The following is a 26,828-nucleotide window of genomic DNA, read 5'->3' on the forward strand; positions in this document are numbered from 1 at the left end:
AGAGATCAAGCTTAAGCAATATACCATGTCTGTTAAAATACTCATTTGACATGGTCATTTCAAACTTTACCAAAGGTACCACAGGAAATAGACAACCTAAACAAGTTACCCACTGTATGCCATAATGTTTAAGCTCTAAAGAGAAAACAGGCTCATTCTTAAAATGTTTCAGAGACAGAGAAAGGAAAAACTCTTGCATCTATTTCTTCATTACCCTGGCAAACAACAAAAATGGACTTTTCCCTTTGTTCTGTCTTCAGAAAAGATATAAAACAGCTGCTTCTCAAAGTCTGTAGAACTTTTTTTTTTTTTTTTAAAGATTTTACTTATTTATTTGAGAGAGAGAGAGTGTGAGAGAGAGCATGAGCGAGGAGAAGGTCAGAGAGCGAAGCAGACTCCCCATGGAGCTGGGAGCCTGATGTGGGACTCGATCCCGGGACTCCAGGATCACGCCCTGAGCCGAAGGCAGTCGTCCAACCAACTGCGCCACCCAGGCGTCCCAGTAGAACCTTTTTATTGTTACTGTTTTTAAAGAGCGTTAAGTGTTGCTCCTTTTCTTGTATTCATGCTAATTCTTTAGATTCCCTTCCACTGTATCTTCAACAGTTTATATGATCTTATCTCTCCAAAACATGCATTTAATCCCTTTTTCTGATCTCATCTCCTGTGCCCCAAAGGAAGGCATCAACAATATCCCACGTTCTCTACTTTTCCACACTGCTCTAACCTCATTTTTTCATAAACCAAGGCCATCCCGACAGTCCTCTCACAGTACCCCATCAGGAGACACTAGACAGGGGTAAGTGTCTTTCATTCTCCTTTCTTTATTCACAAAAACCCTAGTTTTGAATGTCATGTAAGACTAGACTTCCCATTAAATGGGCATTCATTCACTGCTATAGGTCACTCCCCCACATTTCACAAAATTTTTTTCAGTTTTTTTTAAACAAATGCAACATTGTATTAGTTTCGTGGGTACAAAAGAGTGATTCAACAATTCTATACATTATGCATTGTTCACCATGATATGTGTAGTTACCATCTGTCACCAGACATTATATTAGTAACTATTTTCTTTATGCTGGACTTTTCATCCCTGTGACTTATTTAATTTCCTCCTCACTGTCACTCTTTCCAACACTTCCAACTCCTGGTGATTTTAACATCTACATAATGTATCATTCTCTTCCCTACCGTCCTAGAAAATTAGTTCATACTAAGTTTTCTCTACTCATACTTTCAATTTATCCCCATTTCCAACCTCAGTCTCAGCTGACAATCTTGCTTCCCACTTCAAAGAAAACAGAAGCAGAAGAGAACTTTCATAATTCCCACCATCCAAAACCTGTTTCCAGACACAATCCTTGCCTTCTCTCCTTTTACTACAGATGAGTTGAATATGCTCCTAGTGCAGGTCAATTTAAGATCATTGCTCCAGAAATTCTCCCGCCTCTTATAACAAAATCTTTTCCTCACCAATGCATCTTTACCATCAGTATATAACATGCCGTGATTTCTTCCATTTAAATAAAAACAAAACTAAAAACTTCCCTTCTCATTTCAGCTGCCAACCTATCTACCCCATTCTCTTTACAGCAAAACTCTGTACTTGGAGTCTCCCATCTCTCTTCTCATTCTTTCCCGAATAAATCCCAATTGGACCCTTGTCCCCACCACTGCCCTGAAACCCCTTTCAAGATTACCAAAGACCTCCCACATTGCTAACACCAATGGTCATTTCTCTTCTGACTTAACCTCTCAGCAGCACCCTAACATAGCTGGCAATTCCTTCCTCCTGAAACACTTTCTTCACTTGACTTCCGTGACACCCTATACTCTCTGGTCTTCCTCCTACTTTTCTGGCTGCTCTTCTTGTGCAGGTTCCTCCAAACCTCCCTGACGTCTGAATGTTGGAATATTCCCCAACTTAGTTCTCAAAGTCCCCACTATAAGAGGTCTAAGAATCCCCTACTTCTCCCTAGGTGATCTCATCCAGCCTTAGAGATTAAGATTTTATTTATTATTATACATTTTTGTCTCCCACCCCGACGCTCTTCTAAAATACAGACCAATGAAATGAATCCACCCATCTATTCCACATTTCATCTTGGATGTCTCATCTAAGACTTAAAAATATCACAAACTGAACCCCTGTTATTTTCCAAAATACATACTCCTTCATATCCTCTGCTAATGGTTAAGTATACCCTCATAGTCACTCAGGCTCTAAATTTTTTTTTTTTTAAGATTTTATTTATTTATTTGACAGACAGAGATCGCAGAGAGAGAGCGGAGAACAGGTTCCCTGTTGAGCAGAGAGCCCAATGTGGGGCTCGATCCCAGGACCTGAGATCATGACCTGAGCCGAAGGCAGAGGCTTTAACCCACTGAGCCATCCAGTCGCCCCTCAGGCTCTAAATTTCGGGAGTCAGTCCTTGATTCCTCCATTTCTCTCAGATGCCACAAGCAGTTTAACGGCAAATCTTATTGGTTCGATCCTCAAATAAATCCAGAATTCAACCTCCTTCCTCTAAGCCCATTGCCAACACTCTAGGCCAACACCTGAACTGATTTCTTATTTCTGCCCTTGCCTCCTGCAGTCTCTTCTCAACATAGTGACTGTAATGAAACTTTTAAAACAGAAGTCAAATCACATCCATCCTCTGCTCAAAATGCTACAATGTCTTCCTACCTCCGTCAGAATGAATGCCAAAGTCCATCACTACCTACCAAGGCCTTCAATGAAGTACATGCCCCTTCCTCACTAGTCACCTGAACTACACCTACACCAGCCTCCTCATTGTTCCTGAAACGAGCCACGCACACTCGCCTCAAGGTCTTTAACCTCATGTTCCTTCAGTCTGGAGTGCTCTTTCCTCAGATATTATATGGGCTGCCAGGGAGGCCCTTCCTAGCCTCGTTATCTAAAAATTTGAATCTACCTCTTCAGTCATTCATCTATCTCTTCTCTGCTTTTGCCGATGCTCATTAGCACTTATCTGACATAATGTACGTATTTACTTATCTTAGACTTGTAAGCTCCACTGAAGGCAGAGATTTTTATCCTATACCTCAGTCCTCCCTAATTACATAGAAAATAAATTAATAAATCATTGAATGACTCTTAGTACCATCATGTAGACTGTTCTCAGGTTCCTTCCCAAGTTTAATAAAGGTATAAAAAAAATGAGGATTGTTTTCTTAGGCAAAAGACTCAATTTAACTGTAATATCATATTATTACATATGCCTAGGTCCTCCAGGTACTATGAATTGTGTAATTCATATTTGGAGAATATACTTCCTTTCAAAAAATTTCAAAAATTCACTGAGACTCTTTCATCTGTCTTTAACAAGGACTAAGCTACAAATGCAATGAAAATATACTATTTGTCTTCTAAGTAAAAAATTTTACATTAGTGCAGAAATTGATCATATAGCACATATTGCTGAAGTATAGGAGTGTTTGGCAAAGACTGTGGATTTTACAGAGTATTTAAATAAAAGGTTAATTACCAATACTCAGGTTGAACAGTAAAATTCTGCCTTTGTTCCACTGCAAATCATTTGAAACACTTCAAATTATTCCATTATAGCCACTGCAGGTTATCACTGACAATGGCAGTGAAGATGCCAACTGTTCGACTAAAAGAGTATTTCTCTTGGGCAGTAACATTAGTTGGCATGCATCCAGTACACCTACCATTTGATACAAGATTTTAGTGTTTCAAAGCTTCAGTGGCAGCTCAAAAACTAGAGCAGTAGTTTTGAAACTAAGGAGATCTCAATGCAAAACTGAAGACTCATGTGGTATTTTGCATGTGGTACAGAGCAAAATTTGTTCTTAAAACACCAAAAGAGCAGGTCCATCTTTTTAGTGACTAAAAACAGTAAATGTAGTGACACAAAATTATGGCCTAAAGAAATGAGATCTAAACAAAACAGAAAGGACTGAAGATTGAGCTCCATCACTCTATCACAGAGATTGGATTAAACTTGGGGGTAAATGAATTTCCTCTGTTCATAATCTTTTCACCTTTATCATCTGTTTCTCTACCTGGAAAAAAATAATATATTGATTAAAGGTAAAAGCACACAATAAAATTTCTGTAATTTGGGAGCAAGAGGGGAAAGGATAGAATGAAGACAGGAAGGTAAAAGGACAGTGAAAAAAGAAGTAGAACTGTCAGAAAAGGAGAGTGTTTAGGGGAAAATATGGGAAAAAAAGATGAAAATCATCAAAAAGAGAGGAAAATCTATGTATTTTTCTCTTCTCATGCCTTCTTTTCAGTGTCGTATTTGTGGTTAGCACTCAGAGTTCTGATAGACAATGGTGTTAGGGAAGAAGTTATAAAAAGAAGAACGCAGGTAAATATTAAAGGAGAAGTTAATGCAAAACATTCCTGGCATTAAAATAACCTGCTAGAGTTTCCTCAACCTTCCAGGAAAGATAAAAAGATACCTAATGCACTGAAGAGGGGGGGAAAAAAAAAACAAAACAAAACAAACAGGTGATTGAAAAAAAATATTTACAACCTACCAAAAATTAAACAGCACACAGATTGGGATTAAATTACAGAGATTTGGTTAATAGGTTTGGTAGAAATACAACTTGAATGTGCTATGGTGAGTGCTGTGAAGTGTGTAAACCTGGCGATTCACAGACTTGTACCCCTGGGGCTAATAATACATTATATGTTTAAAAAAAAAAAAAAGAAAAGAAAAAGAAATACAATTGGAGGTACTACTATTAAAAAAAACACACAAAGAAGGAAACAGAATGTCCACTTTTATCACTGGGAAATACAGGACACACTGGAAGAATTCATCAAAAACAATGAGAATACCCAGACAGACTTGATAAATCATTAAGCAAAATTCAGTTTCCATATTATTCTTTAATAGCTCTAAATCAACAGGACAGAACAATGTTAGATCTGAAATATGAATGAATTACAGAAAGAGAAAGCTAAAAGACATTTTAATAAGGAAAAGAGTTAAGGTGATTAGTAGATGTGGGAAAATCTCAGTAAGCTGGCAATTTAGAAGAAAATTTTTTTTGTTTTTAACACTAATAAAAGCTATTCAAACTGATATGAAATAAAAACATCAGACTAAGTATAAGTGTTAGCTATAAGAGAGTTTTCCATAAACACAAAATGAAGTGGGAAGGAAAATAAAGTTGGGGGAAAGGGAGGTCAAGCTAAGTCCAAAGAACTAGAGTAATTCATTAATAACGTTTGGAGAAAAGATTTAGGTATTCAAAAGAAACATCTGGAAAGAAGCCTTGGTATTTATGGAATTCCTCTTTAGAGGAGGATGACTTTAAGTAATTCAACAAGCTTCTTCACAAGGCTTAGGTTTTATATTATTTTAGTCTCTTTGGAATAGGACCAGGGCATCTGCCATAATTAATGCACAAAAACTCTTATCTGGAAAAGATATAATTTGTCCAGGCTGACAGTATAATTTGTAATTTGCAATTTGCTACTTCCCTCTCTAAGTACATTTAAGATGGTTTCCAGAGTTCATTAGCATTTTTATCAGAGAGCCCAGAGAATGAACCAAGAAAGCAAATAAAATGAAACTTCAAATCTGTCAGTTTCACTACTTGTTACCATCTCTGGGAATAGGTTGGGAAGAAAAGGTTGAACAAAGGTCTAATGGGAAAATGTTTAATTAACTGCAGATTTCACATATACTTACTAATGTATACTCTGCCCCAATACCCCTGGGGAACCTAATACAGAATTTATTGCAGAAATAAATGTCAGGAAGAAACTATCAGGAAAGGACACATACACACACAGTCCCATTCAAATATGGAAATAGCTTCCCCACTAAATGTAAAATAAAGCAAATGCCCACACTGTTCCCAGATGCTCTGAAAACAACATTCATGAGTAACTACAGCTTGAGAAACAGAAAACATAAACAAATGTAACAGTACTCGTCTACTAGTAACAATAGCTAAAGTCTAACCACAAGTGAGGCTGGAGGCCTAGGGACTTAATGCTACTGTATGAAGCACAGTTTGTGGCAACATAAACTAAAACCTTCTCAGAGGACAATTTACCAATATATCTTAAGAGTTTTGTAAATGTGTTGGTAATTCATCCAATCATTTTACCTGCAGGAATTTATTCTACAGAAATAATCAGAGATGGGCACAGAATCTTGTACAATAATGTTCAATGAATCAGTAAGCAACGGATGAACTCAAGAGTCACACAGACCTGGGCTCCAGTTCCAATGCCCCTGTTACCACTCATCAGCTCTGAGACTTCAAATAAGTATCCCAAATTCCCTGGCCCTCAATGCTCTCATCTCTAAAAATGGGGCTGCCCATCTTTTATAAGATGGCTATTCTAAGTAAATAGATAATGTATGTAATATATGCATTGCCTGGCACATAGTAAATGTTTGCTTACTGCTATTATCCTTGAAGTATTGTTTACAATAACAAAAAATAAATGGAAGCTAAAATTTCAACAAGAAGATTATAGAACCTTGTATTTGCCATGTGTTTATCCACATACAGTATACCCAAGTAAAATAATAACTAGTGATTTTAGGAATGCTGAAGTTATGTTAAATGAGTATTCCTCTTTATAATTTCATAAAGTTCCAACCAGGTTTTGTTAAACACATTTTTTAAAAAATGGGTTAATTTATTATTTTGGATGCTCTGTGGGCATACAATCTCTCTGTATTACAGGCAATTTCCAATCTAGCATTTACTTTTCTAGGTTTTCAGTTTGTCTACAATGAACATATACTACTAATGAATAAATTTTCTAATCAGAAAATTGTATTATAAAAAGCTTTAAGTTAAGATGTGGAAATAATTTAAGAAAATTCAGTGTCCTAAACATATGATTTGCAGTTCTGAATGTAAAATAAGTGAAGAAGGTGGCACATTTTACTACTGTCAACAATAGGTAGAATATGCCTAATAAAGTAAAGGTGAGATGATAAACACTTACTTTAAACAATATACAAATATATGTGCATAAATAGGTGAAATAACAAGGACAAGAAATTTGAACTGTGAAGAGCTTAGATACGGTAATACTGCCTATCCTTTTTGGGGCCCTTCCTACAGGATCTATGCACCCACAAATCAGGTTCTGTGGAGTGCTGCCCACCAAAACATCCTAAGAAAATAATCTTATACCTGAAGGCCCTAAAGAAGTTACTAGGTTATGAAGAAAAGGTTCTTTACCTATCTGTTAGAAAAACATTACAATCAAAGGTAAAAAGGCATTTCAAAAAAAAAAGCAGTCTTTTTTTTTTTAGCTTATTTAAACTAAAACAAAGAAAGTCTTCTCAACAAATGGTGCTGAAACAATTGAATATCCATCTGCAAAAGAACTGAACTTCAACCCATTTCTCACATACATACACAAAAATTCAAAATGGATCACAAACCTTAGTGTAAAATCTAAAAATATAAAGAAAGACTTTGGAAGAAAATAAAGGTTAAAAAAAATCTTTGTGACACTGGGTTAGGCAGAGTATTCTTAGAGAAGACATCCAAATCAGGATCCATAAAAGAAAAAAAATGATAAAATAGAATTCATCAAAATCTAAAAGTCCAGCTCTCTGAAAGAATGTTAACAGAATAAAAAGATAACCCACAGACTAGGAAAAACTATCTTCAAATTGAGTATCTGATAAAGAACTTGTATCTACAATATTTAAAGAACTCTCAAAATTCAATAAGAAAACAGACACAATTTTTTTCAAAATAGGCAGGGCAGACACTTCATTAAAGAAGATATATGGGGGCGCCTGGGTGGCTCAGTGGGTTAAAGCCTCTGCCTTCGGCTCAGGTCATGATCCCAGGGTCCTGGGATTGAGCCCTGCATCAGGCTCTCTGCTTGACAGGGAGCCTGCTTCCCTTCCTCTCTCTCTGCCTGCCTATCTGCCTACTTGTGATCTCTGTCTGTCAAATCAATCAAGCAATTAATCTTTAAAAAAAAAAAAAAAGAAGAAGATATATGAATGGCAAATAAAGATACTGAAGATCATTAAATAACACTATCTATTAGAATACAGTGTGAGAGAACGGACAATCCCATCTGCTGGCGAGGCTGCAGAGCAATTAGAACTTTCAAATATTATTGATGGGAATGCAAAACAATAAAGCAACCTGAAAAGAAAGAAACCTGGCAGTTTCTTACAAGGTTAAGCATATGTTAACCACGTGACCCAGCAATCAGTCTTAGGTATTTACCCAAGAGAAATGAGAATTTATTTTCTTACAAAAATCTAAACATGGTTTACTGTAGCTTTATTCCTAATCAACCAAAACTGGAAATAATAGAAATGTCTTTAAACCAGTGAACAAGTAACATTCACTCAAACACTAGATTACTACTTAGCAATTAAAAGAACATATCATTACTATACACATCCAACATGGATAAATCTCAAAGAATTATGCTAAATGGTAGAAACAGATCCAAAGCCTCATACTATATGATTAATTTTTAGAGCATTCTGGAAAAGGCAAAACTACAGGTACAGAAAACGAATCAGTCGTTGCCAACTGCTAAAAGTAGAGAGAGGATCTGACTATTTTAAAAAGGCACAAAGGAGAATGTGGGGATATGATGGAACTGTTCTATATCTTGATTGTGGCTGGTTACAAGACTACATGCATTTGTCAAAACTTAAAACTGTACATTAAAAAGGGTAAATTTTTCTGTATATAAATGATATCTCCTTTTTTTAAAAAAAAAAGCATTAAATACTCATGTCATGTGTAAAACAAATGGGTAAAAATTACAAAGTCTCTCTCTACTTTGTACTTTATAAATACAATTCAACCACTTAACCTCCATAGAACCTTCCTCAGAGGAAAGTTGATTCCTGTTGAAGTAAACAATCCGCTCTGGTATTCATAATGATCATAAATAATGCATCATAAATATTCTCAGTGATAAGACTGACTTCAACGGTAAGATTTCATTTCATGATCTGTATCAAAAATTAGGTGGTCCTGTCTCCATTGTTCTCAGTTTCATGAAGGTAACAGTACAAATGGTAACACTAAGAATAAGGCCTTTCCATCTAAAAGGCTTTAAGTTTAGGCCTACCTTTGGTACTATTTGTGAAAGCTGCTGGACATCCATTGCATCTATTTCTTCTCCTGAGACTGACTGGGAAGTTTTGGAATACAATCCCAGACGACTAGCTAAAAGGAAATGGGAGAGAAAACATATTGAACAAATGAGTTTTGCTTGCTAAGCTAGTCAACATAATGCTCACTTAGTATGATTTGTTATCCATTCTTTTTTTAAGTACAAAATCCCTTTATATCAAGGGATCACAAGACAAATTACTAGCAAGACAAACCTATCTGAATTAGTAAAAAGTCTGGGGTTTTCTGTTTGTTTTCTTCTTGTTTAAATTTAAGAATAAAGAGTTTTCACAATTTAATCCATCAACCCTAAGCACTGAAACAGGGCCATCAGGTTTTGCTTAGTAGCTCAATTTTAATAAAGATCAAAATGCATTTTAAGTAAAGACTCTAAAGCCAGACAAAACAGTACTGGATCTGTGGTAATCATGTAGTTATATGTAAAAGAAAATAGATGTTGGAAAGTTTTTCTAGCTTTATTCTTCCCTCTACCTATACCACTATGTTTCTGGTGATATATTCTTAGATAACATAAAGTGTGAAACTCCTATCCCCGTCTCTCCACATATTAATAAAATCAGAATTAATGGACATTAGCAAACTGTTTAAATTTATCAGTATGAACCACAGTTTACAAACTCCAGATTAACTTTCGGTACCTTTTTTTCCCTTATCTATCTATCTATCTATCTATCTCAGGGGGCCGGGGAGAGGTGCAGAGGGAAAGGGAGAATGAGAATCCCAAGTAGGTTTCATGCCCAGCACAGAGCCTGATGTGGGGCTCCATCTCACGACCCCGAGATCATGACCTGCCCCGAAATCAAGAGTCAGATGCCTAACCAACTGAGCCATCCAAGAGTCTCTCCTCATATTTCTTTTCTTTCTTTCTTTTTTTTTTTTTTTTTAAGATTTTACTTATTTGAGAGAGAATGAGAGAGAGAGAGAACATGAGCATAGGGAGTGGAAGAAGGAGAAGCAGACACCCCCCTGAGCAGGGAGTATGATGCAGGGCTCAATCCTGGGACTCTGGGATCATGACCTGAGCCGAAGGCAGATGCTTAACCAACTGAGCTATCCGTGCTCCCATCTCCTATTTCTTAAGGTAATCTTAAATGGCATTCAAACAACATAAGCACATACATGATTTAACAACAGAATATAGACACAAGCTATTTTCTTCCAAATCAGGTAGAAGTCAAAGTCTGCTTTGAAAATTATCCTCAAGTTTAAAGGGAAAACTAAATTTCATGTTTTCTTCCATGGGCATAATCCAGTGCTTTTATCCAACAGCACAGTGGATTATGAGGTTAACAATAATCAACTATTCTTTTATGAGTAAAACCTAATGTGATTTCCTAACAGTTTAGTTAAGTATTTTCAATTAATAATACTACTTCTTAACCTAAATTTTTTGCCCACATTTTTAGAGTATGAATAAAACTGTCCATTTTAATTGTATGTCAATATTATGCATATACACTTTATATGTAATGGCTCACAAAATTATGCACTGCAGTTAAAGAAAAACGATTAACAAAAGAGAGGGAAGCAGTCTACTTATACCGATTGCAATGGCAGTCTCCTGTGAGTCTCCAGTAATCATTTTTATGGATACTCCAGAGGCAATGAGTGTTGTAACAGCTTCTTTCACACCAGTTCTAGGAGGATCAATGATTCCCACCAGGCCAAGAAATGTCAGCTGTCCCAGTTCAGGACCAGAAGCTAAAGCAAGAACTGAGGAAATGATCAAATCCAAAAAAGAAAATGTGAGTCACAAAAGCATTACAATCTACTTGACAAAAGCTAGAGACAAAGAAATCACTTAAGACTATAATGTCATTGTAGCTATTATATAATCATTAAATATAAAAATTATTACATGTTAAGACATTAGTGGTTCTAGATATGGGGTGGCTTAAAGCTATTAAAAATTAAAAGGAGTAAGACTAAAGAACTGTTAAGCAGAGAAGGCAAGTAAGAAGTGAATAAAGAATGTTTTTACAAAGTGATTACACACAGCTCCTCTGAACATCAAGTATTAGTTCTTTAGAAAATATAATTAGGCATTTGGAGAAACTATGGGTTTGTTGAGCTTTGAAAGTCAGTTCTAAACAGACACCTCTGAAGGGGGTTGTTACTAATGTATCTTCATCTTTCCATTTTATAGGTCTTCAGAACAATTCTTCAATAGCTTGAAGAAAAGTCTACATTAATTAATTATACACAACATATAACAATTTTATAAATGACAAACCCCAGGAGGTAAATTAATCTGTAAAGTGACTGCACAACACTACTAACAGTAGTTCAAATTCTTTCATTCTTTTCATAACATTAATAAGTATTTCTTACTTGTAACTTTGGTTCCCTAAGAATATCTACCACATCTACCATAACACCACCATATCATTATTGGGAGTTTCCCATCATCCTCGGGTACTTGAGCTATAACACAAAATACTGTTCATTTCCAATATCATTTAGCTTCTTCTCAGAATTCTGGACCTTTTGGTAATTATCCTGAGTCAAAGGGATGTGTCTCCATTTGGAATATTATTAGACTGAACAATTTACGGGAGAAAACACAAAAAAGCACACTAACTAAACGTATCTATCTCATGGAGAAACTGAACCAGATTTAGAACCAGATCACAAGCAGTATCAATTCTTATTCAAGCAGAAGATTTGAGAGATTAAATATATTTCAAAAACTAAGGTTAGAGGAAAATGACTTTTATTTCCCCAATATCAGAGTCATACACCTATTTATGTAGATGTAAGCCCCAAAAGCTTTCACCCTGGAGAAAATAGACACTTGATAGTCTCTGGTGTTGGAACAGAGGTAGAGGACAACTACAAGGGAATAGTGAGTATCAATTCATGTGTCAGCAAACCCTAAGAAAAGGAATCAGCTCCTAACACTCTCAGTGGAGGGGTGGTATTAGCCTAGAGTATTCTGTATTATTATATATTTTATTATCCTGTATTCTATATGAAAAGAGTTTAAAAAGTGTGAAACCTCTGAAACTTCTTTAGTGTCTCTAAACCCAAGCCAACTTTGAACCCTCTTGCTGCGAGCTGCTAAGAACAAAACTCTGCCTTCAAAGCTACAAGAATACCTTTCTAAACCTAGCTCATTATTAACAGCAGAAATTCTATATATCTATCCAAATGTTTTATAACCAGAGACCCCTGCTTAAGGGAATAAGAGGAGTATTTTTTATATTAAGTTGCTTCCTCCTGCCAGGATTATGTTTGACTTCTATTCTGTAGAGGAGGCCAACTTTTAAGGAGGCCAACTCTTCCAATTTCCTTGAAAGAGACTATACAAGAATATATATATATTCCCCACAAGCAGGCCCCAACCCCTGTTTCTTCAATCTTACACATGCTGTCCCCAGAAGAAACCACCTAATGTGTCCATGCATAGCATACCCTCTCTCCCCATCACTGTTCAGTCAGCAATACAGACATAAAGCAGAATCTGGACACCTCTTTCCACTCTGGAGAATGGCAAGGGAAGGAGGTGAACAGAAGAGAAACAACTAAGGAATCACCTCAGTTTAAAGGGCAAAGTAGAGCCTTAAAATATTAATATTTAGGAAAATATTTTAGATCTGTTAATAAACAAGACAGTCAAAATGATGAAATAAGGAGTAATACCACTTTACCTTCCTCCATCTCCCTTCTCACAAGAAAAACTTGTCTAAAATAAAATTTCTATCACCCTCAGAGACTAACACAGGCGTATAAGAACCAGAAATTTCACATTTTGCTACATTCCCGACTTCTTGTGTTTTGGGGGCCAAATAGCCAACTAAAACTAAAATATAACACTTCAGAAATGGCAGTGTTCTACAAAACCTAGGATCGAGTGGAACAGCTCCGAAGTAAAGCACAAAATCATCTAAAACTAAAGGAAGGAATCACTGAGGAGGGTGCAGGGATAGGTGAAACAGGTGAATGCGATAAAGAGGTACAAATTTTCATTTATAAAATAAAAAAGTCATGAGGATGAAAAGTAAAGCATAGGGAATATACTCGATAATATGGTTAAGAATACTGTACGGTGACAGATGGTGACCATGCTATTAATGGTGAGCATAGCACAATGTATAGACTTGTCAAATCAATACACTGTGTACCTGAAACTAATATAACATTGTATGTCAACTCTACTTCAATTAAAAAAAAAAGAAGAAGAAGAAGAAGAAGAAGAAAGAGAGAAAGAAAAAAGAAAGCATTATCTTTCCACCCAAAGGACTATGCTGAAATGGCCTTACCTCGGAGTCCTGCAGAGCCCATTCGTGCCTTCTCTTGTTGGTAGAGATCTCTCTGCTGCTGGGTAAGTGTCACAGTTTGCCCTTTGCTATAGTATGTAGTACAATACTTAATCACTTGTTCATAAGCACCCTTCATAAAACAAATCTCCGGTCCATCCTAAAAGGAAAAAACAGCAAATAAATTCAAGTTAATTTCAACTTGTGCATATCTGCCACTAGAGGCCAACAATACATGGCATGCGTTTCTCATAATCCCCAGCGAGTTACTCAAGCCTAACTAAGGCTCTGAGTGGCACTTGAACTTTGAAGATTAAAAGCTCATTTGCGGAAGCTTTTTTTACTCACTAGAGAAAACAGCATCTACTTTCCATCCTCACCTCCATACACTGAAGGCAATGTTATATGAAGCCCTGGATTAGTTACTCTGGGGTTTGGGGAGAGCCTTACAACCTAACTGGAAAAGGAAAGAGATCTATCACCAGCCCACAAGCAGTGGTTCAGGCTTTCTATTAGTTGCTAGTATATGTACAAATGTATGTGATCCCATTTAATTCTCACAACCACCTTGTAATTATGGGTATCATCAGAACCTTTTACTTTTTACCCTGGCAAAGCATTATTCAAGAGTTTACAATGAAAAACTATAGTCACCTGTCCAAACTTTCTTACCTCTAGTCCAACTCCACAGAGCTCTTTTAGCTGTTTCTTGGCATTTATCTCCATGTTCTTAAATACATTTAAACAGCTACTTTTATTTTTTTAAATATTATTTATTTATTTATTTGACAGAGACAGACCACAAGTAGACAGAGAGGCAGGCAGAGAGAGAAAGAGAGGAAAGCAGGCTCCCTGCTGAGCAGAGAGCCCGATGCAGGACTCAATCCCAGGACCCCGAGATCATGACCTGAGCCGAAGGCAGCGGCTTAACCCACTGAGCCACCCAGGCGCCCAAAAGCTACTTTTATTATACACTGTCCATTGTGACAGGCTGATAGTTTGGCCACTCCTACTACCTATTCTTCCACTCCCCATCATCAAAATATAGTTAAAGCAAAGTTGTCAGTACTTTTTTTTACTTTATGACTCCTCATTGCTGAACGAAATAACAATCACTAGAACAGTTCACGAACATCCCACTTCTTGCAGGTACATGACAGGAATGTATTTCCCTGCCCTTCTCTCCCATTTTAAAGTCAGGAGTGACATGTTTTTGTTGATAAATATGAGCAGTATTTTGTCCCTTCCAAATGGAAATAATGTGCTATTCCTCTGGCCCTACTAAGGTAGTGTGGGCACACAGAGATGCAATTTCCATCTGCCTGGGTCCCCAGGTAACTAGTGAGCAGATACTAGAAAGTAGGGAGGCAAGAGGAAGGTATGATGTTGTTTCCACAGCCTATAGAAATCAAATATATTTCTTTTCCTGTTTATCTTTTTAAAAGTTTATAACTTCCTTATTTTGTTTGCTTAGTTTTATTTGTACCTATTACTAATTATCTCCAAACTCTTCCATGCAATATACAGCCCTTTTCAATCGTATTTTTCACATGATTAAATGAGCAGGTAAGCTATTCCTTCCACATCATTACTGAAGACATCCTTCTTAAGTCTTATTCTCCTTTCCTTTCTAGTTCAAGATGGTCAATTTGTAGGCCTGCTCCACGACCAGTATCCAGGAACTTCTCTTCACCTCTATCCTGGGGATTCTTTGCACCATTCTCCAGGTTAGAATTCTTTGGGTTTTAAGTCTTCCTTTTCCTATCTATTGTCTTATCTTGAAATAAAATATCTGTAAGTATCTAAGAAAAAGTGTGTGGGATATACATTTTGAGACTTGGAATATCTTAAAACACTTTTATTCTATCACCACATTTTTAAGTTCAACTGAGAATAAATTTCCTCTCAATTTGAAGACATTCCTCTATTATCTCACAGCCTCCAGAGTCCAGTGTTACAACTAAAAAGTCTAGGGGTGTCTGGGTGGCTCAGTGGGTTAAAGCCTCTGCCTTCAACTCAGGTCATGATCCCGGGGTCCTGGGATTGAGCCCTGCATTGAGCTCTCTGCTCAGCAGGGAACCTGCTTCTCCCTCTCTCTCTGCCTGCCTCTCTGCCTACTTGTGATCTCTGTCTGTCAAATAAATAAATAAAATCTAAAAAAAAAAAAAAAATTGAAAAGTCTAAAGAAGCTGATTTAATTCTTAAACCTTTGTATATGATCTTGCCTTCTCTCTGGCCTCTAAACCTGTGGAAGCTTTTAGAATTCTCCTTAAGCATCCTCAAATTTCTTGATTATGGGCACTGTTGTGTTTATCTCCACCCTTCTTTAACATAATTCATTGTGCTGAGCAGCTGGTAGGCAATTTTATTCTAGAAGCTGAGGTTCTTCCTCTGGAAAAGTTTCTGATGTTATTTGACAAAATCCTTCCATTTGGGGGGCACCTGGGTGTCTCAGTCAGTTAAGCAGCCAACTCTTTTTTTTGGTTTTAGCTCAGGTTGTGATCACAAGATCCTGAGATCAAGCCCCACATCAGGTTCCCCATCTCCCTCAGTGTGCTCATGTGTATGTGTGCACACTCAATCTCTCTCTCAAATAAATAAATCTTTAAAAAAAAAAAGACTTTCCATCTTCTGTACTCTCTTCCTGTTACCACTATTAGGTGGGTGTTAGCTCTCCTATTTATTTTCTGATTTTTGTACCTTATCTTTTTTATTAAGCACCTCTTTCACCTTTTGTTCCACTTTCTGAAAGATTCCTTGACTTTATTTTTTAAACATTCTATTTAAAGTATTTTGTTGTCATTTTCTATGGTCTTTGGAAATTTTCTTCAGCATCTAACATTATCATTGTTTTGCTGAGACCCCTTTCTCTGTTAGTTTGGTCTCTGCCTTTCATGCCGAAGATTATTCCCAAGTATCTACTAATCCCTGACGGTCCATTTACACTAAGAAGGAAGAAATTCAAGATCTAGAAGGTCTGTGGGCATTGACAGGGTTTATCAAATGATGGCCCTAACTGTAGGGTAATGAAATGATGACCAGGAGTGAGTAAACTCTACCACTGAACGAAGAACTTAGTTAAGAACACTTGGTACTGGGAACCTGGGTGGATCAGTTGGTTGAGCATCTGGTTTCTGCTCAGGTCATGATCCCAGAGTTCTGGGATTGAGTCCCACATTGGGGTCCCTACTCGGCAGGGAGTCTGCTTCTCCTTCTGCCCTTCACCCCCAGGTCCTGCTCACGTGTTCTCTCTCTCTCTCTCACTCTCTCAAATAAATGAATGACAAAGAAAAAAAAAACAAAACAAAGAATATTCTGTAAGGGGCACCTGGGTGGTTTGGTTAGTTTAGCATCCGACTCTTAATCTCAGTTCAGGTCTTGATCTCAGCGTCATGAGTTGGGGCCCCGCACTGGGCTCCACACTGGGTATAGAGCCTACTTAAAACAAAACAACTCTTTACCATTGGGATCTCCCTGGGACCAGTCAGCTTCTCTACAACTCTTCAATCTTCTTACTTATAGAGTGAGGGCATGGAGACTTCCCTGCAGGTATTCTAAGAAAGTGGAATTAGGGCTAGAGGCTTATCCTTCAGGACAATGACTTGCCCTTAACACACTGTTTTCAGTTGTAAGCCTTAATTCTGCTCTCCACTCTTGCCTCCAAAATGCGATTTCTGATACTCTACAGGGGTTAAAAAAAAGTGGGGGGGGCTAATGATCTGGCCTAAAGAAACCGAAAAGGCACTTGGGTAAGTTCTACTGGATCCTCACACAGAATTTGAAACTGATCTCCTATTTTTGGCTCTCTGCCTTAGTCCCCATCTTCACTCTGAGTCTTCTGTACATTCCCTTTTTTATATCCTTTAAACACTGGTGGTCATTTTGGCAGGTTCCAGAGAGAAAGTGTAAATAAATGTATACTGACATGCTCAAATACAAGACTTTTTAGAACTAACTATTTGAGCCACTGGGATTATTTTTAAATTGGTAAATATGCCACATCTGTGCCAGGCTGACCTCTTCTACATCCTGAGTCACTTCAATGGGTTTGGATTTTTGTTGGTTACATTGGCTGGTTTTGTTTTGTAAGAGAAATGCTTCAGATCAGCAAATGAGAATAATCATCACACAAATCTTTCCAAACTTATATCCTGTTTGCTACCTATCTCCCACTCCCACAACTAAGAAGATCAAACTGTAACACATCAAAATAAAACTTCCAAAGTATAACTCTGATGAAGTTACATTCAAAACTGCTAAAGTCAAATTATTCAACTTTACATAGCCACATTATCTTGAAGTACTATGTGATCATACCTATAAAATGTAAAGAAAGAGACCTTCCAAATAAACTCATACAGATATTCTTGCCGTATAACTCTTATGTCGAGAGACATCAGCTGAAAATTATGTAACTCCAAAGCAATTTTTGAAGACTTTATGTTACAAGGTTTAAGTAGGCTCCATGCCCAATACGGGCTTGAACTTACAACTGTGAGATCAAGAGTCGCAAAGCTGCACCAACTGTGCCAGCCAGGCACCCCTTACGTTACAAGGTTTAAGTTATGTTATTTTTACAGTTTTATTTTCACTTGTCTCCTTCCTAGGAGTTCTTAAAAGTTCTTTTAAAGATTAGACAAAAATCTTTTTCCCCCTCATGAACAGACTTCCTGGCAGACAACCATTCACAAATTCAATGTTGGCCAAACTAGCCTTTCTTTAAAAATAATTATGTTTCTGGAGTGGCTCAGTTGGTTGCGTGTCTGCCTTTGTCATGGGTCGTGATCTCAGGGTCCTGGAATCAAGCCCCACATCGGGGTCTCTGCTTAGTGGAGACGCTGCTTCTCCCTCTCCCTCTGCCTGCTGTTCCCTGTCCTTGTGCATGCTCTCTCTGCCAATAAATAAAATCTTTTAAAAAAAATCAAACAATCTGAGGGGTTTGAAGTGGCGGGCGGGTGGGAGGTTGGCGTACCAGGTGGTGGGTATTATGGAGGGCATGGCTTGCATGGAGCACTGGGTGAGGTGAAAAAATAATGAATAATGTTTTTCTGAAAATAAATAAATTGAAAAAAAAATCAATTATGTTTCCTACTTATTATGGGGGTGAGGGGAAAATCCTCTCACCCATTCCTTCTACAGAGATGTAATGGTTTCAAGCTATTTGCTCACAGGTAAAAACACATAACCAATTATTAATTCCTAATAAAGAAAATATAAAAATACAAATATGTATATCTTAAAGGCAAAATAAGTTTAAGCATCAAGCTGGTAATAGCAACTATGAGTGACATAATTATACACTGCAGATACACTTACTACCCTACTCAGTGTATTAAGAACTCATATTACACTAACTTTGTAAACATTTCCAAAACACCCAAGAACAAAGTAGCAGCTTGAAATGTCAGTGCACATCATTTTGCCAGTTTGTAACCTGGATCAACTAACATGAATTACACACATTTGGTAACCACTTTTCCACAAAATAATGTGGTTCTATTTGTTCTGAAGACAAGACATTCCCTTCAGTAAAAGAACACAGATTGACACCGGAGGGCAGAAACCTACAACACATAGTCATCAGCAACTAAAATGTTGATAGACTCTGGTGTCACAAGTTTTAGGACACTGAGACCAGGCTCCAGCTCTTTTTAAGCTGTTTGCTCACACAGCAAAATCTGATGTTCCTACACATGAATTCAAAGAGAACATGAGAACAACAAGAATGAATTACTATGAATTATACACACTTTAAAGCAATAGACCTCTGTTACGCTCAATGATTTAAATTTAATTTAAATCATTAAGTTTAAATCTCAAGGTGAATAATGAATACAACACAGTCATCTATATTAAATAAGCTTTAGTAAGTCCTCTTTACATGGAAGGGTACCTGCTGAGTTCGGTGTACACACTTAACAGCCATCCACTTTTGCTCAGAGCTAAAAGGATATTCAGCTTTTCTGATATAGTCCTGTTGAAGTCCGTCAAGACCCATCTACATGGCACAAAAAGAAAGTTAATTCTCACCAACATGTGACTATTTTTTCCTTTAACAAAGAACAAGGGTCACAACTTACAGCTAAGCTGGCTAGAGATACCTGAGTATTTTTCAAATAATGGTGACAGAATAGCAGTACTCTATCTATATATACCACATATCTCTGAAGGGCAACATACATGATCAAGATGAAAGCCTAGGTATGTAGATATAGTGTAAGGCATGCTACCTGGACCATATGTAGACTAACTCTTCACACCAACTAAATTAAAATCTCTACTGGCTCAAATTCTGGAAGGAAGCAGGATACAAATAAATAAAGGTACCTGACCAAGACTGAGCATGTACCTTTATGATCAACAGATGCTTCAATTTCAATTTCTTACTTTTTAGGGATTCAAATGTATCTATCCTGTTGCTTACCACCCTACTCCCTTACATCCTACCACTTTATATTCTGACCACTACCAGTGTCCTGTAGCTGTTTGTTCTTGCAAATACCCTCCACATTATCCTCCAAATATTCAAATATATTTTTTAAACTACTGAAAAACCTAAATTATTGCTTTTTGTTGTCTCTTTGCTATCTACTGAAACATGTTCAGACTCTTCTTCTTGGCTTTCAAAGGTCCCACCATGCAGTCTATTAAACAATCATCTGGGCTACTCAAACTCCTCTTTTTTTTTCCATCCAAGTTAACCAATACATAAACTGACATGCATTCTATGCTTATTTTTTCCTCCATGCTTTTATCCTTGCTCTTTTCCTAGCTTATCTCCTATCTAAATCCTGCTTATCCCTCAAAGCCTGGGTCTCAAGTCTGAATTTGCCCTGTTTGGCTCAACCTTTAAGACTTAACTATAAGTCTGCTATACTGGTCTGCTATATTGGTCTAACTTGTATTTGTTCCAAGGATGTCAGTGTCAACTCCCTACCTAAAATGTGAGGTCCCCAGTCATAAGAAGGTGGTTTCATACTCTCTATCTCTTAAAAAAGGTAAGAGTATAAAGTTAAGTATAACACCGTAAATAAGGTTAATGGATTGAACTTTTAAATATCTTTCAAAAAGCTATAGAATGCTATTTTAACTATAATAAAGAAACATAGCTTTTTGTTAACAAAACATACATTCTAAAACTATCAGTTTTATATTATTAAAATAAATATAATAACCTACATTTCTATATTGAGTCACAATTCAAACAACCTCATTTAGAGGTATTCTGTTTCACACAAGTCTCAAAATTTTCTAGAACTGCTCTTAAAAGTAGGAGTTTTAATTTTTGTTATGGGAGTGACAAAGGGGACTTAAGGTTTCATAATCAAATGTAAGACTTAGAAGAGGACATCAACTGGGATAGATGCTCCAACACAAATTCTAATTCTACACTCATTTTAAGAAATTGATAGTAAAGGAAATAGGAAGACTAGAGAAAGAAAAGCCGATTTCTCAGGAGGGCCTTAACATCTTTACCTGAAAATACTTAAAGAATGTTGCCTTTTACTCATTTGGAACTCTGTACTTCAGCAATTACACACATTTAGAAAGCTTTCCACACAAAACTCTAAATATTATGGAAAATATTATGAGAACATTCCTTTGTAAGAAGAAATCCAGTTACTGGCCATTAATTTGGTTCTTGAATGTATGGGATAAAGGTCTACTGAAAAGGCTGTATTAGTTCTGTATATCCGGGAAGAATAAAACTAGTTCGCAAAAGGCAATAAAACAGTGAAATACTATTGAGGCTTCAATCCACACCTAAAAACCAAGAATACTGAAATCGATTAGCCTCACATTCTCATTTGAAGGTGATGTCTCTTACGTCAAAGAAGAGAAATCAGGCACATACCTTCATTGCCAGAGCAATTAAGGCTCCTTCCGTTGGCTTCCCCATTAGAGTGTTGTTTCTAATTACGGCATCATTGCATACACAGCCCGCCTGGGGTAAATACACAGAAACTATGAGTCCATCCCTGCATCCTAAGTCATTATGAAAAATCACCGTCTTAGAAAATAAAGGATTTACCTCAACAATTCTGCTAACAGCTGGGTTATAGAATCCATGAACAACATCACCATCAACAATCACTTCCCCAAATGGATTGTAGCCAACACCAGTAACCTAAGGAACATAAAGTGGGGTCAGTAATCCAACTCATAGACAGTGACTTATAAAACCCCAAAACTATAATGATTGTATTCATTTCATTTTATACATTATGATACTGTTAGCATATATACTTAGAAAAGCATAAGTCTAAAAGAACATTTAATAGTTAAAAGAATATAAATTCTGGGAAACCTGGGGTGCTGAGTTGGTTAAGTGTCCAACTCTTGGTGTGAGCTCATGTCACGATCTCAAGGGTCATGAGATTGAGCCCCATGCTGGGTTCCAAGTTCAGCACAGAGTCTGCTTAAGATTCTCTCCCTCTCCTTCTGCCCTTCTCCCCACTTCATGCACACTCACTCTCCCTCTAACAAAACAAATAAAATCTTTAAAAAAAAAGAATATAGATTCTAATTTTCACCATAGTAACAAACCTCGAGTTAATTATATGAATAAATTATTAGTAAAATGTATAGCGTATTTTAAATAGAAATATATTGCTAATACAATTTTATATTATTTCTACTTAAAATATACCATAACAAAGGATAAACCATTAAAATCTCTATACATAAACGAGCTCTAAATTTATGTAACATTACATTTATAAACATAGTAAATTTTCTAAGAATTCAAATCCATTTCCACATCTAACATTCGTGATTAATCTGAGACTCAGAAAAAAGCAGAATTCTTTTGGCAAATATACAGGCCCAGAGACACTGCATTTATTTTAGCTCTTGCAAACTACATTAACATAGTATATTACATGCCAGTTTTAAAAATCAGAGGTAGAGAAAACCAGATACTTTTTCTGTATGGCTAGAACTAAATCAACAAAAGTTAAATTTCACAGTAAAAATAAGACAGTTTAGAGAGAAATTCATGGTTAATGTTTGACATATGAAAGTATGGGCTTAAAACAAAAGAAATGTATATCCTACCCTCCATACCTGAACCAGCAATTAGAAACAAGCACAATTAACCCCAATGACCCTGAATCATCCAGAAAAGGCACATTCAAAACACAGTATTAGGTATCCTTACCTAAATCTAAAACCCCAAATATCAATAGTTTAATTTTAAAGCCTATGTAAAATGGAATTGAATAAACCTAAGTACAACTTCCATGATTTGTCTAATGATGCAGTAAGTTGGATGCAAATACAATTTAAAATACTGTACCCATCTTGAGTAGTATGAACAAACACACCTGCCAGAAATCCTTTCAAGACTGGGGTGAAACTGGAACTTGGCGTTGAAAATTAACTTAGCTTGAAAATTAACCAATACACACAGATGACATGCACTTAATAAACTGCCAAATATATTATTTTTAAAATAAAGTAATTCATCTATTCATTTATTCTTTCAACAAGTATTTATTACTATGAGGCAGGCCCTGTGTTGGGCAACTGAGTTATGCTCTATTACAACTTATGGTGTAAGGAAGAACAGAAAATTTTACCTGGGCTGAAAACTAAGAGGCATTGAGTGCTAGGAAAACAAATAACATAGGGCCAGTTCTAGGTGGTCAGCAAAGCTTTTTAAAAAGAAGTGGGGTTGAATGTTTATATAGCAGCAATGTTCACAATAGCCAAACTATGAAAAGAACCCAAATATCCATTGACAGATGAATGGATAAAGAAGATGTGGGATACACACATACATACTCATACTCACACACACACACACACACACACAAATGGAATATTACATAGTCATCAAAAAATGCAATCTTACCATTTGCAATGACACAGATGAAACCACAGGATTTACACTAATTAAAATAAGTCAATCAGAGAAAGATAATTATCATATGATTTCACTCATATGTGGAATTTAAGAAACAAAACAAAGGAGCATAGGGGAAGGGAGAGTAAAATAAAACAAGACAAAATCAGAGAGGAAGACAAATCATAAGAGACTCTTAATCATAGGAAACAAACTGAGAGTTGTTGGAGGGGAGTGGGGTAGGGGGATGGGGAAAGTGGGTGATAAGACATTAAGGAGGGCATGGGATGTAATGGGTACTGGATTAGTTATGTAAGACTGATGAAAATCACTGAACTCTACCTCTGAAACTAATAATATACGATATGCCAATTAAGTGAATTGGAATGAAGGAGGAGAAAGAGGAACAGAGGGAGGGAGGCTGCGACTGAGCTGTAAAGGATGAAGACATAACGGACTGTCCTATGCAATGAGAAAAGCGCCAAAGGGCCTGAAGTAGGAGGACTTTGTCACACCAAAAGAACCATAAAGCCATGCATCTAGTGCCCAGAAAGCAAAGTGAAACATGAAAGGATAAAGAAGGAAATAAGGAACAAAATACATAGGGGCTTTGAAAGGCCATACTTCAGGACCCTGGTCACAATGGAAAGCCACTGAAACATCTGAATTAAGGGAGTGACTTGCTAACACTTGGTTCTAAAAGATCTCCCAAGGGGTGCCTGGGTGGCTCAGCTGGGCAACTGCCTTCGGCTCAGGTCGTGATCCCGGAGTCCCGGGATCCAGTCCCGCACGGGCTCCCAGCTCTATGGGGAGTCTGCTTCTACCTCTGACCTTCTCCTCTCTCATGCTCTCTTTCACTCTCTCTCAAATAAATAAGTAAAATCCTTAAAATAAATAAATAATAAAATAAAAGATCTCCCAATCTGCATATAGAGCAAGAAGAGTTTGGTAACAAACAGGTAGGGGAGACTGAAAGACAGGTGCCAAGGATGATTCAAAGTTTCTGGACTATAAAAATGGAGTTTACAAGTGCAGTGGGATCAGTAGCATAAGGAAAAGGATCTGCTGATGATGAATTTATAGCCCTTATGAAGACACGACAACAGAATTTTTAGAAATGTCTAAACACCAAGTTTCTTAACAAAGAAATACTGTTGTTAAAAAACAAAACTATACAGTACCTCAGCATGCAGACCATCCGAAGTAAATATGTGAGTAACAGTCATTTCATTCTTTGTCAGTGTTCCAGTTTTATCCGAACAAATCACATTACAACAGCCTACAGAATAAATCATTATACATCACCAAGAGTCAGTGAGAAATAAACAAGTATACACTGAAAACAAATCAAAGACTCTGGAAGCCTTTCCTGATTCTCTTAATTTTGTACAAATCAAGTACACTGATAATTTTCTTGTTTTCTCTCATTATGCTTTTCACCACCATAAAGTAAGTTCTGAAATTAAAACTTAAAGTGATAAATGCTGATGTTTTCTTATTAACTTGCAGTTGAATTTCTACAGAGCTTCTCAGTATTAGCTTTATATTGTAACTTTATATAGTTTTAAGGGTACCTACCTATAAACCCATATAATTTTTTCAGTTAGTATTTTAAGGTATTTTGCCTTCTCAATATTATAGACTAAAAATTTAAATTCAGTATTTTTGGATTCCTAAATTTTTAAAAAAAAGAAGTTTCAGAGCATACATAAAGTTAATTTATAGCAACATTTAGCAACTGTTGTATATTATTGTTCTTAAACAAAGTCAATGGGATTATGACACTCTAGGACCTATGATTATCAATTATCTTCCTTGAGATGTCAAAAAATTCTATTAATTTTACTCTAAGGTTTTTTATATAGATTTCTCTTTTACATGATTTAAGAATTAGAACATCCATGACACACAGATTTCTCTGAAAGTCCCCTGTCCTAATTGACAGAGACTTTTAATGGCCTTTTCTGGTCCTGAAAACCGTATTTAACTTTGCTACAAGTCAAACACCACTATGCTAACCTCTTAAGACAAAAACTGCAGCAACCTGATGATGATTCACTGTCTATATAAACTAACAACTATTGCTTAAGTTTGCTTGTAATACCATATACTTACCCAGAGTTTCAACAATAGGCAGTTTTTTCACAATGGCCCTCTTCTTCACCATTCTCATAACACCAAGGGCCAGAGTCACTGTGACCACAATGGGAAGACCCTCAGGAATTGCTGCCACAGCCAAACTGTAACCAATATATACTTAGTATTCAAGTATTAATTAAATAGTACCTACAGCAATAATTTCATTGGTGTTACTTAAAACAGAGGCTAATAAGAATACATAAACACTCAAAAATGGCCTCAAGAGGAAAGGAAAGTTGATTAACATTTACTGGATACCTACTAGCTGCCAGGTTAAGTGCAGTGGTTGAAGAATGTAGGTTGTGACAGCAGATTGCCTAGATTTATGCCCATGGCTTCACCAATTTTTACCTGTTTGACCCTGAGCTATTATTACTACACCCACACAGTTTAGTTTTCTCATCTATAAATGCAATTAGCAGTAACAAGTATTCAAAAAAAAAACCTTATATGTGACTGTTCATAGCAGCACTATTTACAATGGCCAAAAAGATCACTGTAATGTCTATCAACTGATAAATGGGAAATTGTGATATAGCCATACAATAAGATATTATTCCACCATACAAAGAAAGGTACTTCCTTTCTTTGTATGGTGGATACATGCTACAACACAGATGAACTTTGAAGACATTATAATAAGTTAAAGAAGCCAGACACAAAAGACACATATTGTTTTTATTCTAGTTATATGAAGTATTAACAATAAGCAAATCCATAGACACAGAAAGCAGTTTAGTGGCTGTCAAAGGCTAGGGAGACTGGTGATTGTCCAATGGGCACAGGGTTTTCTTTTGATGACACTCCGTAACGACTGTGGCTGTACAAGACTATGAATGGACTTAATTCTATTGAATTGTACATTTTAAAATGGTAAATTTTATGTATGTGTATTTCATCACAACAAAAAAATTAATTACTGTTCCCTTTGCAATTAAAAAAAAACTCAGGGGTGCCTGGGTGCTCAGTGGGTTAAAGCCTCTGTCTTTGGCTCAGGTCATGATCCCGGAGTCCTGGGATCAAGCCCCACGTCAGGCTCTCTGCTCAGCAGGAACCCTGCTTCCTCCTCTCTTTCTGCCTACTTGTGATCTCTCTCAAATAAATAAAATCTTTTAAAAAAAATAAAAAAAATCAAATTAACTTTCTATTTTTAACCCATTCCAAATACTACTTCTTGACTTGTCTACAAGTATGCGTTCCTGTTTTTCATTTTAACATTGCTGCATCCACAGCTTCTACTCACCAATTTCTATTACCTACTTTTTCTTTAGCATGATCTATCTTGATAATCCTTAGCATCCTGTTCTGTAAGCATTATTAAGCTTTCATGCTCTGTTTACAGATTAATTCCAAAATTTGAAAGCCAATGAATGACAAAATATCACTGGCTAAATAATGTACATACACTAAGAGTC

General features: G+C 36.5%; 1 protein-coding gene across 5 annotated transcripts in view; it reads right to left on the reverse strand.

The window, feature by feature from the left end:
* ATP2C1 (ATPase secretory pathway Ca2+ transporting 1) overlaps positions 1-26,828 on the reverse strand; it is a 177,017-nt gene that overhangs the window by 24,728 nt on the left and 125,461 nt on the right. For all 5 annotated transcript variants that reach the window (XM_044252384.1, XM_044252383.1, XM_044252382.1 and 2 more), the window contains 8 exons: positions 25,390-25,514; positions 24,456-24,553; positions 21,460-21,555; positions 21,283-21,372; positions 19,321-19,425; positions 13,431-13,587; positions 10,711-10,881; positions 9,104-9,201 (listed from right to left, as the gene is read on the reverse strand). In XM_044252384.1, the coding sequence (XP_044108319.1) occupies positions 9,104-9,201; positions 10,711-10,881; positions 13,431-13,587; positions 19,321-19,425; positions 21,283-21,372; positions 21,460-21,555; positions 24,456-24,553; positions 25,390-25,514 (940 nt within the window). The remainder of the gene's footprint in view (positions 1-9,103; positions 9,202-10,710; positions 10,882-13,430; positions 13,588-19,320; positions 19,426-21,282; positions 21,373-21,459; positions 21,556-24,455; positions 24,554-25,389; positions 25,515-26,828) is intronic.

This window comes from Neovison vison, chromosome 6 (genome assembly GCF_020171115.1).
Source record: "Neovison vison isolate M4711 chromosome 6, ASM_NN_V1, whole genome shotgun sequence".
Classification (NCBI taxonomy): domain Eukaryota; kingdom Metazoa; phylum Chordata; class Mammalia; order Carnivora; family Mustelidae; genus Neogale; species Neogale vison.